Source organism: Lonchura striata, chromosome 4 (assembly GCF_046129695.1).
Source record: "Lonchura striata isolate bLonStr1 chromosome 4, bLonStr1.mat, whole genome shotgun sequence".
NCBI lineage: Eukaryota > Metazoa > Chordata > Aves > Passeriformes > Estrildidae > Lonchura > Lonchura striata.
In genome coordinates, this window is record NC_134606.1 from 13,232,414 (window position 1) to 13,250,729 (window position 18,316).

An 18,316-nucleotide genomic window follows, 5' to 3' on the forward strand; every position below is an offset into this window, starting at 1 on the left:
CCTTCCCGTTCCCGTTCCCGTTCCCGTTCCCGTTCCCGTTCCGGTGCGCGGGGCGGGGGCAGCGGGGGCAGCGCAGGCGCGGGCGGCGGGGGCCGGAGCGGGCGGTGCGGCGCGTGCCGCGCGGGCGGCGGCCGCTGAGGTGCGGGGGAGCGAGAGCGGGGGCGGCTCGGCTCGGCTCGGCTCGGCTCGGCTCGGCTCGGCTCGGCTCGGCTCGGCACGGCAGCAGCCGGCTGCCGCACAGGAGCGCGGGTGGCGGCCACGCCGGGCTTCCCACGCCGTGCGGCCCGGCCACCTCTCAGCGCTGCCGCGCGGCGGGGCACGGCCGAGAGGGGTCTGCAGCTGCGGGGAGCGGGATGGAGCGGCGGGGTCCCGCACGGGAGGGGAGGGGACCGGGAACGGCCCTGCGCGACGTATCCGCGCTGGGGCCGTACAGGCGACACCGGTTCCGCCGTTGGGGTGGCGGGTGCAGGGGTTACAGGTGTTCGGGTGATGGGTTCGGGGGTTACCCGTTCCTGGCTCGGGTGATGGGTTCGGGGGTTACCCGTTCCTGGCTCGGGTGATGGGTTCGGGGGTTACCCGTTCCTGGCTCGGGTGATGGGTTCGGGGGTTACCCGTTCCTGGTTCGGGTGATGGGTTCGGGGTCGCTGGTTCCCTGTTGGGGTGGCGGGTGCAGGGATTGTGGTTCCCGGGGTGCTGATCTCCCCTGCGCTCAGGGAGGGACTCGGGTGGAACGAGCTCTGACACGTGCAGCAGCGGGCTGCGCACCCTGTCTGTCAGTGGGTGCACGGCTGTGTTTCGCTTCGGCCCTCCAAGTGTTTCTTTCAAGCTATAAATTAAGATCTTCTTCTTGTATTCCTAGAGTTGCGTTTTTGTGGGAAGGAAGAGGCTCCTGACCACTTGCCAACATGGTAGTTTTCACATGCAATGCGTGTGGAGAAGCTGTGAAGAAAGCACAGGTTGAAAAGCATGTGAACATCTGCAGAAAGTGTCAGTGCCTGTCTTGCATGGATTGTGGCAAGGATTTCTGGTATGTAAAGAATGGGAAATAGCTTTGCTCACTCTACAGACTTACTTCCTCACTCTTGTCACAAATATAATTGATGCAAGTCAGAAACTTTCACTGAAAGCTGTAAGCATGACAGAAATGCCTGTGGTCTTACAAGCATTTACTTTAAGCACATCACATTTTTATAATTTAAGAGTTGACAGTAATAGGGTTTAAATGATCTGTTAATTTAAATTATCTATTACTTAATCTTGTTGGTTGGCTAAGTGTTGCATAGTTTGAAGAGTGAAGCATTTCAATGACCTGTGGTTAAAAATCTCTTATATTCAGGGGTGATGACTATAAAGAACACGTGAAGTGTGTAAGTGAAGACCAGAAATATGGTGGGAAAGGCTTTGAAGCCAAAACGAACAAAGGAGATGCTAAACAGCAGGAGTGGATTCAGGTATGTTTTTTATTGTGTGCACCTACAGTAACTATTGTCTGTAATTATCAAAGACAGAAAAGAGCCTATACTAGCTCAAGCCAGAGATCTGTTTTTATCAATATCCCCGGCTGTCTTCTGACATTTCCTTGACAGGTGTGTGTTTATCTCTTAAGAAAAGTGTCTTGTTTTGAATATGTCTCTTACTAGTTTGACTTAGTGTAATGTTCCCATCTGTATACAAAGAGACATTGGTAGTTGTCCCTCCTTTTCATGCCATTTATGCTTTTGTAGACCTCTGTCAGGCATCCCTCCCCATCTCATATTCTTTGTTCAAGGCTCAAAAATCCTGCCCTACTCAGTTGTTCTGCATATGTAAATTATATCTTTGGTCTTCTAAAATCTTCCCACTGTACTGTATGTTTGTGAAGTGCTGTTCAAGATATAAGAGAACCATAGATTTACCACGTGTCACAATTATGTTTTCTGTGTCCTTTATTCCTTTCTAACTGTTTTTGTCAGTTAATCTACTTTTGTGTGGTTTTTTAATTCGGTTTTTATACACCGCTGCTGGTCATTGTGCTGGCATTTTCATGGAATTGGCTATTTTGACCCTGAGATACTGTATCTAAGCTCCAATGGTCAACTAAAGCCTGCCATTTTAGATCTGAAATTAAGATTGCTTTTCCTTTTCTTCTGGCTTTATGTGAAGTTGTGTTGACTGTATTTCACTTTTTTATTACCTAGTCACTCATTTTCTTAAGATCTTTCTGGAATCCTCATAGTCCTCATCCTGAATAGCTCAATATCATTGGGTTATTTTCATTTTCCATCCTCTTGTCAGATATTTTGTAAGTATGTAAATTAATATGTAAATTTGTCAGCTGTTTTGTAAATATGTTGAACAGGAGAAGCTCCAGCATGGATAGAAATATCTCGTACTCTTTCTGTCTTACACAAGAATCTACCCTCTTATGGCTTTCATTCAAGGGTTTTTGGAAGGACCTCAAACTCATTTAAAACTCCATTAGTAGTAGGTTAGATCACATTTATGCATGGAAATTGTTGCTTTCTATCATGTAGAACACATTCTAAGAAGGTTCTAAGCTGCATGCATACTTGAAGCATATGATGAATACCATTAAAGTCAGAGATGAGTGCTCTTGTTGAGATTGAACACTCAAACGTTTGAGGACATTTGTAAAGGCAGTATGACATGAGTGTTGTTGCTTGTGAGCATTGGTAGCCTGCCTCAATAGTAAATGATTCTTATGTAGAAGGATGAGAGATTATGACCAGACACCTTTTTCTGATAGTCTTAACATATTCACAAAGCCTTTCAGTCACCAGATCTTCAGAAGTACAGGAAAGCTCTGCAGTGTCCACTGGCTGCACTCTCTAAGTCCTGGGAAGCCCAGAGCTTTTTTCCCCCCACAAGCAGCAGTGCTGTTCAAGGGGCTGCCATGAGAGCCTGGTCTAATCTCTCTTCTCTCATGCTGACACCCATAGCACAGGAATATCCAGAGCTGTCATACAGGATAAATGCTTGTTGAAGCTGGCACTGCTGCCAGAAGAAATGCATGTCAGCTGTGGCATCAAAAGTAAGCCTGATTTTTCATAATTAATTCCAAAACCAAAGTTGCTTTTCTTAATACAGGTCTTTTATGCGCTGCAAAAATCCCTTCTGTGATACAGTTACTTTAGTTTGAAATGTTTTTTTTTTATTACAGTTTGTAACTTATTCATCAGAAAGCACTGGTGAGCAGTCCTGCTTACCTCTGCTTATTACACAGGTATAAATGTTTATATAGATAACTTTGGCACATTTAATGAGCTATGATAGAGCCAAAGGTCAGTGTTTTTCTCATGTTTTTTGAACATTTCCTATGAGCAGACTATACCAGCTGTGGGTGCTGGGTGATTTCTGCCCAGTGTATTTCAGACTTGCACACCTGACATGTACTGTTTGATCCTTATGCTGCTTTGCTGATTTAATTCTGTTTTTCTTCATTCAGAAAATTCATGAAGTAATGAAGAAGCCAAACATAAGCCCTAAAGTGCGGAGCATCCTGGAGCAAATGCGTGCCTTTGATAACATTCCAAGAAAAAAAGTAAAGTTTCAGGTATGTTTTAATAGAGATTTGTAGTAATCTGTGCAGTGAGCATAAAACCAGACTTTTTAAGGGAATTCCACTCTCTTTTAACAAAGGTGAGACAAATTGCATATCTGGGCATTCATATAGATTGTGCAATAACTGAATTTCAAATAGGCAGTGGTTGTAAAATACATTTATTTCCTTAAAAGGTCTCTTGGTCTACCATTTGAATTAAGTATTATGCCAGACTTACCTTTTAAGCTTAATCTCCATATATAGGTTTGTTCTGTTTTCAGTAGTCTTTTTTTTTTGACTATTTGCTATTACTATTGAATATCCAAATTCTTAGACATACTTTTAAAGATTTCTTATTTCTTTGGCTTTGTTTTTTCCTGAAGGCAAGGTCCTGTTTTGAGAGTTTTCCTGTTACTCAGTATTCTGACAGACCCTCCCACTCTGCATTCTTCGCTAAAGTAAATTACAGATGTTGAAAATTTACTGTGTGTAAAGAATTTCATTAAAAGTGAAGAATTACTCACAAATGGGCCTTTCCCCCTGCCAGCCCCCTGTCAGATTGTGAGGCTGAGAGAAGATCAGGCTTGCTTCCAAAGCACTCAAATAGAACTTAATAGAGCTGTGGTGAAATTGCTGCTAGCAAGCTGAAGGTTAGACTATTTCCCTGCAGGATTAATGTTCTGAGCAGGAAAAATGGTATTTTCCAGAAGCCTCTTTTTTTGATAAGATACATTGCAGTGGAAGATCAGAAGTTTTTGCAATTAATTGTTCCAGTTTACTAATGCACCTTTCCTGGGTTTTTCACTGCAATGCAAAAATCTTTCCATTACATTTAACATTGAATTCCACATTTCTGAAAGTTGATCTCTTGCAGATAGTTTACTGCATTATTTACTGCTATATTTTCCTTTTCACCAGAAACACCTGCAATAACCCAAACAACTTTTCAAAATGTTTGCATTGAGATATTTGTTTAAATTATACTTTCTTGTAATAGACTAAGGTATCCATTTAGGATCGTGACCATATGTCCAGTACACAAATAAGATCAGATCATTAATGTTTTAACTCATGGGAACAGTCAGATGATTTGGTGGGACCTTAACATAGCCATTAGTATCAAAAAGCTTGAGGATTATCTTCTGTGTGTGTTTAACCACTTGGGGATGGCTGTTGGTGAGGCAATTGAGATATATGGTGTAGCCTCCTAACAGTACCTAGATATATGTGAAACAATTTCGCAAGGAGGCTTGAGAGATGAATAGGACTAACCTCTAACCAGATCTTAGTCAAAAGCAGTGATTGGATTCTTAAATGAAAAAAAACACAACCAATTATATGGTAAAGAAGAAATAAAGTCAGAGGTGCATGTTTTCAGTTATCGTTTTTTCTATACACAGAATTGGATCAAGAACAGTTTGAGAATTAAGGACAGCAATTTGCAAGATCAAGTGTGGGATGTTTTCTCAGAAGCAACCAGAAATGTAAGTTTAACTGGAGGTACATTACAAAATGTGAATGCACTCCAAAATGTTTGAAGGCAAACCTTTCAAACTCCCTTTGTAGGTGTTAGTGGAAACATTGTCTCCCATAGTTCCAATACATTATGTTACAATGTAATATTTCTTGACTAAGTTGTTTATTTGTGGAATAAAAAGCTGTTGCTGAAGTGGTTGTTCATGCTGAGTAGGTTGTGATTGAAAACTTGGACATGGCGACACAATTGTGGCATGATAATCAGAAGGCTAATTTATGCTACTAGTGCATAAAAAAAAGGAAAAAGCACTGCCTTTATCTTTGTTCTAGTCTAGTCACTCACTAAGACAGAACAAGACATCTTTCAGAGTTTATTGGTCTCAAATTCATGTGTATTGGAGTGAAAAATTAGCAAGCACATAGTTTACCTATTTCATTAGTGGGGAGAGAGATCCTCCAGGTTGTGGCACAAGTTCCTCCCATTTCTTTGTCCAAATTGTGGACTCACTCTGACCTTTTGTCAGTGCCTAATTCTTTGGTATTTCATTACTAGCTCAGTGTGTTTTGGTAGGGTGTTGTTTGTTTGCATCTATTGCTGCCACGCAAAAGCTGTTGGAGGAGCTGATTTCTCAGCTGATATAAAGATGCTCTCTCCCCTTTCCCCCAAATTCTTTGAGGAAGAGTGTAGGCAAAGCTTTGGCATTAATCCCCTGTCGATGATTTTTTGTGTTTCTGATTTGATGATTCCAGTTAAATTTATTTGCAGTTTTTCTGAAGAATCCAAATGTAAGAGCCAGGAAAGAAAGAAACTTGTTTAATAAAGGAGAAGAACATAACAGAAATTCTGGACACTGAAGTACACTGTTTTGCTGGAGAATTAATACTGAGTTTATACAACTTCACTAAAGTCATAAGCAGTTTTCAGTTGACTTAAACTAATTTTTAAGAATGTCTTCAATCTGAAAACCTTTTACTTAAACACAAATGGAAACAATTACACTGTCCGCAGTGCATAGCATTAAAATAAAATATATAGCACAGCCTTTCAATTCACCTTTAAGAATCCGAAAAAGATTTTAAGATATGATTTGTAATGCATACCCTGAAATGTATATACTCAGTGGAAATTCTTAAGTAGAATTCAAATTTAATTAAAATAACTCTTTATAAAAACATATTGATGTTAAATTGCTTGTATAAAGATCTGTTCTCTTTCTAAATAGCTACACTGACATTTCAGTAATTGTATTCCACTTGTAATTATTAAAATTAAAGTTTAAATTGAACATTACATTTTTCATTAATGCATTGAGTATTCTATGAGAAAATCATTATAAGCCCGGGAGCATTAAAAGAAAACCAAATATGTTGAGAAAAGTACAGTTAAAACAAGCAGGAGTGCCTTTTTGAGCATCATAACAGTTATAACAGTTGTCATAACAGTTTGTTGTCCCAGACACATCTAAGACAGGGAAGTGGATGGCAGAAGAGATTATTACTCAAGGGCTGTGTATTTGGGAATCAGTTCTGCATCTTGCTGTAACATGCTGTAGTTTTGTTTGTGTAAATTAAAGAGCTGTCATTTCCTTAGTTACATTTAACAAATAATTTAAAACACTATAGACACTTCAACTAGGAATTACTTATGTTGTAAGATAACATTTCTTCTGTGATGGTAATTAGCATTTAGTCTGTTAAGTTAAAAGAAGAATCAGGCACATTATTTCAGTAATGCTGCTTCTTAGGTAACTGGTGACATCACATGTGAGCAATTTAATTGATTTCAGGATATCAGTGTTCTCAACAGTTACCAATGATCTAGTAGAGAAAAGCTGCAATGTCAAAAAACACACGTAAAAACTGTAATTGTCTTTCTTTTGACAAAAGATTTCAAATGAAAAAGAACAAGACAAACCACAACAGAAGGAAGAACAGCAGTCTGCAGAAACTGGGGAAAATACAAACGCAGAAGAAAATGGAATTACAGATGCAAAAACTGAGAGAAAAAAGAGTAAGAGGGAACGAAAAGAAGAGAGGCAAAAGAACAAAAAGAAGGAGAAAAAAGATCTGAAATTGGAAAACCAGGAAGAAGTAAAAAAGAGTAAAAAGTCCAAAAAAGGAAAAGAGAGCGTAGAGGATGAATTTGAAATAAATGGAAATGGCAATCACTGTGAAAGAGAAGGGGAAAGAAACTTAAAGAAACGCAAACATAAACATATAGAAGGTATCCATCATACAACTTATATTCATGTTTGTTTTGAAGATCCTTTTTCTCAGTTCCAAAGCTCAATAAACTACCTAAGCAGAATTTTAAAGTAGTGCATTAGATATACAAATTAGATTCTTTTTAACAATGATTGCACATTTCTTTTATAAAATCTGAACCACTTTGCAAATATAAACTCATGTTACAAGAACAAAAGCTTAGGTCATGTCAGAATTTCTAGTTTTAAATCTTTCTTGTGTATGTTTTGTCCAATTCCATCTCTAGAGGAGCCTCATACTAAAACAAAGAGAATGAAAACTGAAAGTATTTCGGAAGACATGGAAACAGAAAACATCAATGACAGTGAAGAAAATGTGGGAACAGAGAAAGGTATTGTTAAAGGAACAGTTTAGATTGTTACAAACTACTCTGGAAAAGACCTAATGCGTGATACAAATACTGCTTCTGTAGTAAGCCATGAAATAAATTGTGCCTCAGTATACATAAATGTATGTATATGTGTGTATACACATTTGTTCCAGAGTAAATAGCCTCTGCTACTCTTAACACCTGATAACTAATTACTTCTCTGATTTGTTGTTTGTGCTGTACTGGCAGCCTTTGGCTTTGCTTATTTCCAGTGGACATTGAGGTTTCACCACAGTGGGTCTCTTTCCTGCTGCCATGCACATTAAACAACACAACAAAAAGGGTAACAACTCTTAGACCTCTTGGTGTATGTCATATCCCCATTTTTGCTCAGTGAATCATAAATTTGACTTCAGATACATTGGACCTTAGTTTATACTTAGATTAACCTGCTTCTGCCTAGCACCTTGTGCTCTGACTGTGTTTGAACATACAGATCATGTATTTGGAAACCACCAGTTAATCACCTCTGAAGGTGGGATGGTCAAATTTGACTGTGTGATTTAAGTGTGAAAGACAGGATCTTAACTATTCCTGTGTTATTTAAGAGTTTCTTCTTAATATCTGAAGTGCAGAAGTTAAGTAAAAACAATTCTGATCCCTGTTGTTCAAGTACTGTGTTGATTCTTCATCTCTGTTCCATCTTATATTCAGGAACAGCTGGTGACTTTATGCTTGACACCTTCCTGCTGTAGGGTCAGTAAGGTAACAACTGTTGTGGTGGCCAAACTGATTCCAAAATAAGGAGATTGATGGCTGGTTACTAGTAGAGAAGAAAACCCAGAATACCTCCTTTTGCTAAAATCTTGTACACCTAATTATTTTCTAGGTAAATTCAACTGGAAGGGAACCATCAAAGCAGTTTTGAAACAGGCTCCAGACAATGAAATTTCAATTAAGAAACTAAGAAAAAAGGTACTGTACAGCATGTTTTTTTAATCTCCTTTGGTCTTGTGAATTTATTTGTGTAATGCTGAAGCTCAGAAAATTATGGCTGGCATAAACAAAGAAAGTTCAACATTTTTTAATGGAATATCAATTAACAGAATGTCAGCTGAAGGACAGGTTTTATGGTGCTTACTGAATTACACAAGAAATTCAGTGCTGGTTCTGAAAAGGAATAATAGTACAATAGCTTCCATGCCACTTTTCATGCAGTAATGTAAACTTATTGCTTACAATGGAATCATCTTCATGGACTAAAAACCATTTCTCTGTCTTTGTGCAGGTGATAGCTCAATATTATGCAGTAGCTGGTGAACATCACAAAAAAGAAGAGGAGATCCTAGTCATATTCAATAAGAAAGTGAATAACAATCCCAAATTTAGAGTTCTAAAGGACAAAGTGAAACTTGTGAAATAAACAGTTTGCATACTTTTCATAGCTGTTGTATTTTAATCTTGCAGACAGTCAAATCCTTCTGTCAGCTGTACAACTACTGTGCATTGGTATAAATTGTGTATATGAAAGGAGAATTTAACTTTTAATACTGAATCCCTCCCCCTTTTCTAGATTTACCACAGAACATTTTCAGATATTTTATTTTTTGATTTTACGGAAGATGTATATTTTTTGGTACAATTTTTAAGAGGCATTGAAAATAATTGCTGGCCTACTGTATTAATATTCTTCCAGTAATGTATGTAATTTATAGTCATGAATGTTTTTCAGGACCTGGGTTGTGTGGCTTTTTGCAGGAATTATTTTTCAGAGCAAATAGGATTTTCATATTCAAAAACCCACTGAGGAATAAATGTTTTATTATGCTAAAATTCAAAATGCTATGGCTGATACCCACTTCACACACTGTGGGTAGTGTTTGCAGCCTTTAATAAACTGTTGATTCTGTGTTGAAAAATGTTTGCAGCCTTTAATAAACTGTTGATTCTGTGTTGAAAAATGTATAAATAAAATGGCAGATCTGTGTATGCAATATGTCAGATTCAGTGAAAATCTAAAGACTGAGTTACCTGTATATGCATTTTTACTGAAAGTCTTCATTAGTAATGCAACTGACTTCAACAGAAGTGGTTACATGGAGTAAAAATTGACTGATGAAATATATTACTTTAAAACACAAGCTTAAATCTAATTAATCTTGTTACTTTATAATTTCATAATAAATCCACAAATTATACATCATTTGAAGAGGCTATTGTATTGCTGTCACCAAAACAATTTAGCTAGGCTAGAAGTGTTACAGGTATGTAAGAGACAGAGCTGCCTGGGGAAAATTACTGGGGAAGTTCTATAGGTTTTTACTTAATTGCAAAATTACTTCCATGTAGGAAGTTTCCTGTTGTTGAAACTGATCATGTATCAGTTGAAAGCTGGGAATAAGGAATATCAAATCAACAGTATGTAGATGAGCTATCAGACTAGGATGCGACCTTGTAATTTTCTTTCCTGCTTTAACTGTTATCACTCTTAAAGGTTCAAACAATGTACTCCCCTGTGCATTGCCATGGTTGGGTTAGTGCTGCCTGTGTGGAGTAGTAAAGATACTGTAGATTATTCTTCCCCTCTCTGTGTAAAGGGTAAAGCAGCACCAGCTGATGTTCAGTTTTTCCCTCATGATTTGGCAGACATTAATCTAATGCATGCCTCAATTTTATAGTCATTAGTGGGAGTCTGTTGCAAGTAAGCTCAGTTATAATTACAACAGTATAACCTCCGTGTATGTTGCTGCAGTAGTATCACCTTTTTCTGCTCTGTTGGCAGAAAGAGGGGGAGGGGGAACAATATGATGTGTAGGCATATTTTTCTTTCTGGGTGTTCCAGGGAATACTGTAGTATGGTCATATATGTAATATGTAATGTAATATGGTAAGTTTGGTAAGTAATATGTAGTATGGTAGACGAGTCTATGCCTCTAATAGTAGAAGGCTTCAAGTGCTATTCCAGTCTATGCATAGTTGCATTCTTGACATGCAGCTCTCCAGGGGAAAAAAAAACCCCAACTTCAATGTTTTTTCATTAGACAATTAATAAAGTACTCAGAGGACTGAATTTGGCTTTTCTCCTTACAACAGATCTGGACTTTAATTTACTCCTTGCAACTAATGATGTCTTGAGCAGATTGAATTTACTGTAAATTTGGTGGTAATTGTTTCAGAGGAAGGCAAAATCCCTCACAGATCATTGAGAATCCTTCAAGAAGACAGAAAAACAGCAGGACCCCTCTAATTTATATTCAATAATTTCTATTCTATTCTATTCTAATTTTTATTCAATAATTAAGCAGCATATTTACCAGTATTGTTTTAATCCAGAATATGTTTTAGTTATTTTCTAAACAGCATAACATAGCTCCAATTATACCTTATTGTTAAAATTTTCCTTTCTAAAATAGGATATTGAAAAATCAAGTGTCTTTGTGGCAGGGTAAGGAAGGAAGAAATTAGGAAATTTTTTAAAGCTAGTGGCTTTCATTATAACTATAGCATAAGCACTTAAGCAGGGACTTTAATCATTGGAAGAAAAAAAGCTTCAAAGGACAGCTACTTATTTGTTGTGCTCAGCCCTCCACTGTCCTGGTGCATTAGAGTAGTTCATTCTTTCTCCAGAGAAATCTGATCCTCCCACCTGGTGCTATAATCCAATTGCATCAGGACAAAGCAGTCAGAGCCCAACATGAGTAGTGGCTCGTAGCTGATGACCACAGGATACAGAGACCCAATATATGATTTCATTCGGAAACTTTTAAGGCTGTAACAGTCACCCTTATTAAGGAAATAAGAGACCAAATATTAAACTTTTTGTGCAAGATAAGTGAAAAAAGGCATATTGTTCTGTACATTGAGCTGTATTCACAGGTTACAAGATACCTCAGTCAATATATTCAACATTTATCCCTTTCTTCTCCAGATTAGCCTTTAAGGAAAAAACAGGAATAAGTCCTCTAAGTTTCTTTTCTGCTCTGTCAGCCAAGAAAAGCTGTATATTATGTTTCCCATTAGTACTTTTACAGGAAGTGTTACTTTATATTGAATTCTAAATTTCACTTGGACTAGAGGAAGTTTTACTAGTAACTTTCCCTTGCACTTTTCAGATACAGTTCCTTTTGCCCCTGGTAATCTGCTTCTCTTTGCAATTCTTGGATGCAATTCCTTTTGCACCTGAATCCTCATGCTTTTATGGTCTCAGACAGCAAAGGCTGAAAAACCAAGCTTTTTGCTTAGATTGGACATTTTTCTTCAAGACTGCAGATCATAGATCTTAGTCCTTTCCAAACACATCTTTTTTTATCTTTCCTTTTTAAATTTATTCTAGAAGATTTAGAATTGTCCAGTCTTCTGTGTGTTTTGCCCTTCTCAGAATCTTTTAGTAGAAACTGCTCTTGCTACATAACTTCATACCTGAGCTACAGCAGAAGTAAAATACTGACTTCTAGCAGAAGTAGTTTTATAGTTCCTAAAATTACTTGAAAGTAACAGAAAAACAGACATTTTGTCTTTATGCCTGCCCACCCATTAAACCCCTCTTCTCAAACTTCTATGTGAAATACATTACTACAAAATTAGTATAAAAAGCCTAATTAAGGCCCAATTACAGTCAAGCTCAACTCATATTTGGTTTACCAGATAAAAAGGTGCTTTTAAACATAATGGGATCTTCTTCTCAGGCAGCATGAAATTAACTTGAAAGTATTCAGATCACTACATCTCACTTAGGTGACAAAAACAACGTGAATAAAAAAGAACCAGAATTTCACCTGCATTGCATATGGCTCAAACCACAGTTTCTTCCTTCCTTCTGTCCCTTGCAGTAGCCACACAATGAACTTCCACCATCCAGCCATTAATGTATAAACACAAAGTGCACTTTTATACTCTTAATTTTTTGCCCTTCTGCTGGCCTTTTTTCTTGATGAGACAGAATTCCTGGAGGAATACACATCTATTGACACTCCGTGTATTGTCATGTGTCCATACATGACAAAGACTCATGTTTTCTGTGGATGAGACAGGACCAGGATTTTCTCCTAGACTGTTCTTTCTTACTATGTCTTATACCATGAAAATACATTTCCTTCTGCTTCTTGCTCCTACAGTTCTGCCTGAGGCATTATGCCTTTGAAAGTTTCAGCTTTTTTGGTGAACCTTCAGAACTCAAGTGGTTCCAGAGGGTTAGCATTGGGTAAGTTCTCCATGAGAAGAAAAAAATCTGAGCTCAGCTGATGTTCTAAAGGACCTGTTTATGTTATGCAGATTAGTCAAAGCAGTAATGGGAATTGTACAACAGTCCTCCAGCCAAAAATTCAAATTGCTGAATTCAGTCTTCATAAAGGTAACATCTTCTTGTCTGTCTTGGACAGCTTAGTACTCAGTGTTCCTTCTAACTCTGTTGTCCAATTAATTACAATACCTGTTCAAAATACATGAAAAATTGACCCCACAGAATATGTAAGTGGTAATGGACTGTGAAGGACAATGGTAAAAAATCCCTTTTCTTTGAATGAAACATGTAAGAGCTTTGTTTTGTGTTTATTTTTTTTTTTCAAGACTTCACAGAAGCAACATGAGCTTCCCACAATACACATCAATGAGCTGTTGCTGTGCTGAGCTGTACTTTCCAATTTTGTTAACAGTGAGAGCCACATGCCCAAGAAACTTTGTCCCTGCTTTAATACTTCAGTCAAATCACAGGCAGTGATTTGGAGATATCTCCAAAACAATAGTTAATATTCTATTACAGCCAAAAATAGTGCTAACCTCTACCAATAGAGAAATAAAGTGTCACACCTAAAGAGACCAATATTCCTGTACAGTAAATGTTGAATGATACATTTGAATGCTCATTCCCACAACTGATAGTCTCTCCTGTGTGAATTAGATCTGACATTCACTATTCAAAAAACACACTTTCGGATGTTCCTAAATGCCCTAAGAAATTCTTTTCATATTGTTACAGATGAATGGTTGCACAGATTTTCTCCTAAGTAAAGAAATCAGTTTCACTAAGTCCCAAGTGTTCTCTTTCCCACTCTCCCACATCTGGCCATTTGTTTTTGCCTCTCTACCAGCCCCTGCATTTTTGCAGGCTTTTAAAACCAGATCAAATCCTCAAACTGAGAGGTATTATGTACCACTACTGGGGATTGAGTAGTCAAGAACAATTATAGCTGGAGTATTGCTGCCAAGTGCTTTGTATCATTAAACTGTAGTCTTGGGAAAACATTTTGAGAGCCATTGTACTCCCTCAAGAAAGTAAGCATAGTTAAGTGAAACTCAACAAATGATTTCAAAGTGAGAGAGAATAAGAAAATTTGCTTAGCTACTTCTCGGAGAATGGTTCATCCAGATTTTTTTCTTTTTATAAATAGGATGATTTTTGGATATTTGGATAAATTTGGATAAATATTTTGGTTTTGTTTGCATAGTTAAAGATGGAATGAACAGAACAGTTCTTGTATTCGTATTGCTGATTATAAAAAGGCAAGTGTCAAACACTAAAGATATCTAACATCTTTAATCAGGATAATTGAGGGTTAAAATGGTCTTCTATCAAATAAATACTTCAGATCAGCTATTTTTTTTTTTTTTTGTAATTTGCTGATAACTTTCAAGGTGGGGAATTGTGGGAACAAAATGTCTCTCAGACATTTTTAGAGGTTCCAGGCCTTGGTCAGAAGCATTCTAGACCCTGGCAGACAGTTGAAAAACAGCTGTGCTTTTGAGTTTGAGCCATGGAATGAATTACCAACTTTGGAGGTGGAACAAGCAGTCACAAAAGGTTAGATAGTATAGTAAAAGTAGTTACAAAGTAGAGGGGAATTTTTTTTTAGTATTGTACAGGGGGGTTTTAACACATGTACAGGGGGGTTTTCACTTTGTACATGGGGGTCAGAAGTTCTAAGATGGAGGAAAGTGGGCTGATCCTGTTCTTCCTCCTTCTTTTTCCTTACCTCCATGTTCTTGGTGATGTTGGCACTCACAGATTGGTTTAGAGTAGAAAAACACTTGGCAACGTAGGTAGTAGGCATTGGGGAATAATTGTAAACATGTTATACGTAATATATCATATAAAAGATAGCAGCAACCCTGGGCGGGGAGAGAGACGAAGAAGACAGCAGATAGAGAGGATGTCAGGGTGTGTGTGTGCCTCTACCCAGGCCGCTGATCAAACAGCCGCAGTCCAAGAACATAATCTGTTAGATAACTAGCGATAAACTGCCTTGAGACCGAACAGCTAAGCCTGCGGAGTTTTTCTTTGGAAGCACGGGTTGGAGGAGGAATTTCACCACCACATGAGACCCCAGAGCAAGGCCGGGGTTCTCACAGGGAATAACATACCTAGCTAAATTAGTTGTCTTTATGTGTTTTTTTTCTGTTCTCCTAGATGCCCTCTTCACCTTTGAAATTGCCTTTATCTTTTCTGCTTTCTTTTTCTTTATGAAGTTCAGATGCTTGCATGCTTAAATATAGAGCCTTCTTGGTATCAAACACACTATTCTATGTATTGTTTCCTTCCTGAAGGGTCAATCCAAGGCTGCACTGCAATTTAATACTCGCATGAGAATTCAGCTTGAGTTCAGAAGTTTGTATATGGACCACATTCAGAGTCAATTGAGTTTTACCCAGTAGTTGTTTTTCAGATCTGCATAAAGTTATTCACACCAAATGCTTTTAAGTCCTTTTCCATTGTACTGAATTTAAAATACTTAAAAGAATGCAAGATGAAAGCAGGGGAATTGTTTGTACTATTTGGAGGCTTTTTTGTTACCTAGATGAGTCAGACAATGTATTTACATTTTCACCCAGTGTAAGAGAGGATGCACAATACTTTAGTCCAAGAACAAGGTTCTGAAAGAATTGAAAGTCTCTACCCATCCAATCTTTTACTTCTGACAGTGGAAAAAGAGCAGCAGATTACTGCTGACTTTATTATTACCTAGTTCATGAACAAAAAGTATATTATAGCACAAGCATTCCTCAAAATAAAAAATTATGTCTGTGTTGTATCCAACATACTTCAGCTAAAAATTAATATAGGAAGGAGCCCACCCTACTTAGATATGGAATGAAGAAAATTCCAACCAGGTGTTTTGTGAACAGATAACATTTGGGCTAATTCAGCTCTTGATTTCTGTAAAGGGAAAAAGCTATGAAAATTGGCTAGAATACTAGAAAACTAATTTGACTTCCTAAAAGTGAGAATTTAACTGGGAAATCCAATTCTAAATTTTATATCTTCCCAGTTGAAACAAACAAAAAGCTACCACATTTGTGTACCATTAAGAATTACTTGTAAATCAACATATAACCAACCAATCACTAAGCAGCAAATATTCAGTGAGCAACAAGAAAATAAAATTCAAAATATCCAAATAGATTGTGAAATTCACCTTATAACTAAAAAACCTGAATATTTAAAGACATTCAACAAACACACAAAGCATTATTTTCTACTTAAAATAAAATAATGTATTGAATTCAGTTCTCAAGATGTAGAAACTGAATTATGTTATGTGAGAGTCCAGGACTGCAGGTCATAAAAAATTGCTGCAAACTCTGCCCTTTGTACATTTCTTTCACTGAAACTTCAAATTCACAAATTTATTTCACAGACTTTTAAGTAAAGTTACACCATCAAGCATCACATTTTAAAACACTTCCTAACATTTGTGCAGGGATTCTTAAACATTAACTTGGAATAATTAGTCACCCATAACAGGCCCGTTGATTAGAATCTTTGTTAATTATGTTGTTCATTTTGTGACTGTCTTGGTTCAGCTCCCAATCACTTTCTATTCTTTGGCAGATTAATAATTTCTGAATCAGACAAGCACTGTGAAAAGATCACAGAAAACATTGCAGCTCTACAAACACAGAACAGGAGCGGTCTCAGTTAAGGTCAATAGTGAGCCCAGGAAGGAAGCTCTTATTTCAGCTCTTTGCACAATACCTACTCTGTAGGTAAACAGAAGTGTTCAGTTTAACAACATTTTAACCTTTCCAAGCATACATATTTATTTAATTGCTACATTTAAATCAAAGATATATCCTATTAATAGCTTTTGCAAAGAAAGTGCATGAAGATTTCCTTTGTTTCTTATTTGAATCACTAAGACGAAAGTGAAGGCTGAGGTAGTCATTTCACTCAAAGGAAATAAAACAAAGAGACTTTTTTTTCATTGATAAGAAAGCAGAGCTCTGATCTCCCATGAGCTGCTAACTTCAAAATATTCAACTGAACTACATAAAGAATAATCCCTGTAGTCACTAATGACTGCAATAGGGTTGGCCCTTATGTGATACATGCTCTAAGGCTGGGAAAACAATTTCTACTTACTATGACACCTTTCACATGAAATTCAGATGTAAATGAAGGCCTGTCTTTCTGCAGAGAAAGATTTTTTTTTTCTGTTCTTGTATCTTTTAGGCTGAATTTACTCAAAGTCAATGTGCAGTAATAAAGAATAACCAGAACCCTGTTTTCCCTTGTCCCTAGAATCTCACCCATTAATAAAACACACAATAGTATGTTTAGGAAAATATAGTTATCCAGAAGGTTTAGAACTGCTTAAAAACAGTGCAAGTCACAGAAAGCTTAGCTTTTACCCTAATTAGTTTCTTCCCTTAGGATGACCTAAATTTTTTTAGGTTTTATTGATAAAATACATAATTATTTAACCACAGTCTACATTCCATTCTTTTTGATTTTCCTGTTTTCTCATTTTAAAACTACAGAGGAAGTATCTGCAAGGCACTTCTGCTCATAAATGCTGCACAATATGCAAAGAATGCATGTGGTAAGTGAAAATTTAACACATTTCTCATAATCACTGTTTTAATACAAAATATTTTGCCTTCTGAGAGGGAAAGTAGAATCAGGTTAATAAACACTTGGATTTTTGAACTTTAATCTATATACAGCCAGTAAATTTGATTTTGGTAAGTAAAACATACATACCAAAATTAGGTTTTTGTTTCTTCAATCTCCCTTATAATAATCTGAGCTTTTATTGAATATTTCTACATTTAATCCCACTGTACAGAAAAGCTATACATAACAGCTGCCATATTGGACAGGTACTTCCACATTGAAGTCAGCAGGATTTTTACCTTAATTGGAATGTTATGCCACACAATTTTTTTCTGAGAAAGCACAGGCTTTGTAACAATCAAATGGATCATCTAATCAATCATTACTATTAGAAACAATTTTCAATTTTAAAAACTATGTTAATGGCTTAATCACTGAACACGGCCCTGAAGATACAGTACACATATTCACAATACTCTTAATATTCATAGAAATTTTATAAAGACCAGACCTAAGGTTAATCTGCCAGCAAAATTGACTAGTTTTGAATTTGTCCACGTGAAGTCCATGTGAATAAAAAGAAAGCCCCGGTAATATAATTGGTTTCAAGGTTTTGTTTGCCAGAAATATGCTGATGTGCCTTTGTATCTCGTTATGCAGAAATCAGCTACAGAACTGAAACGATGTATTTTACCATTTTATAAGTTTGTTTACCTTTTACTTAGTTTGTCTTGCAAATACGCTTATTACTTCCAGTTACCAGCCGCAGTCTCGAGTGCTGCAGGATTCCCGTGGCTCTGGAAACCTCCCAGAGCTTTGCAATTCCCAGTCACAGGGTATTCCGAGTTGGGAGGGACCCGGATCATGGAATCCAACCCCGAGTGCACGGCCCCTA

The 18,316-nt window shown here is 37.3% G+C and overlaps 1 protein-coding gene across 1 annotated transcript; it reads left to right on the forward strand.

The window, feature by feature from the left end:
* The first annotated feature begins 70 nt into the window (after nt 1-70).
* LYAR (Ly1 antibody reactive) lies at nt 71-9,795 on the forward strand. Its single transcript, XM_021554379.2, has 9 exons — nt 71-139; nt 860-1,027; nt 1,337-1,451; nt 3,446-3,553; nt 4,942-5,025; nt 6,905-7,241; nt 7,509-7,613; nt 8,482-8,567; nt 8,881-9,795. The coding sequence occupies exons 2-9, from the start codon at nt 906-908 to the stop codon at nt 9,013-9,015; spliced, it is 1,092 nt and encodes a 363-aa protein (XP_021410054.2). The 5' UTR covers nt 71-139; nt 860-905; the 3' UTR covers nt 9,016-9,795.
* Nucleotides 9,796-18,316: the final 8,521 nt, after the last annotated feature.

What these genes read in the sequence shown, in the direction of transcription:
- LYAR (XM_021554379.2), top strand. Translation starts at nt 906, where the DNA reads ATGGTAGTTTTCACATGCAATGCGTGTGGAGAAGCTGTGAAGAAAGCA. An exon ending in GAAAAAAAGTAAAGTTTCAG is followed by an intron (nt 3,554 to 4,941) that starts GTATGTTTTAAT and finishes TTCTATACACAG; the next exon opens with AATTGGATCAAGAACAGTTT. An exon ending in TCTCAGAAGCAACCAGAAAT is followed by an intron (nt 5,026 to 6,904) that starts GTAAGTTTAACT and finishes TTTTGACAAAAG; the next exon opens with ATTTCAAATGAAAAAGAACA.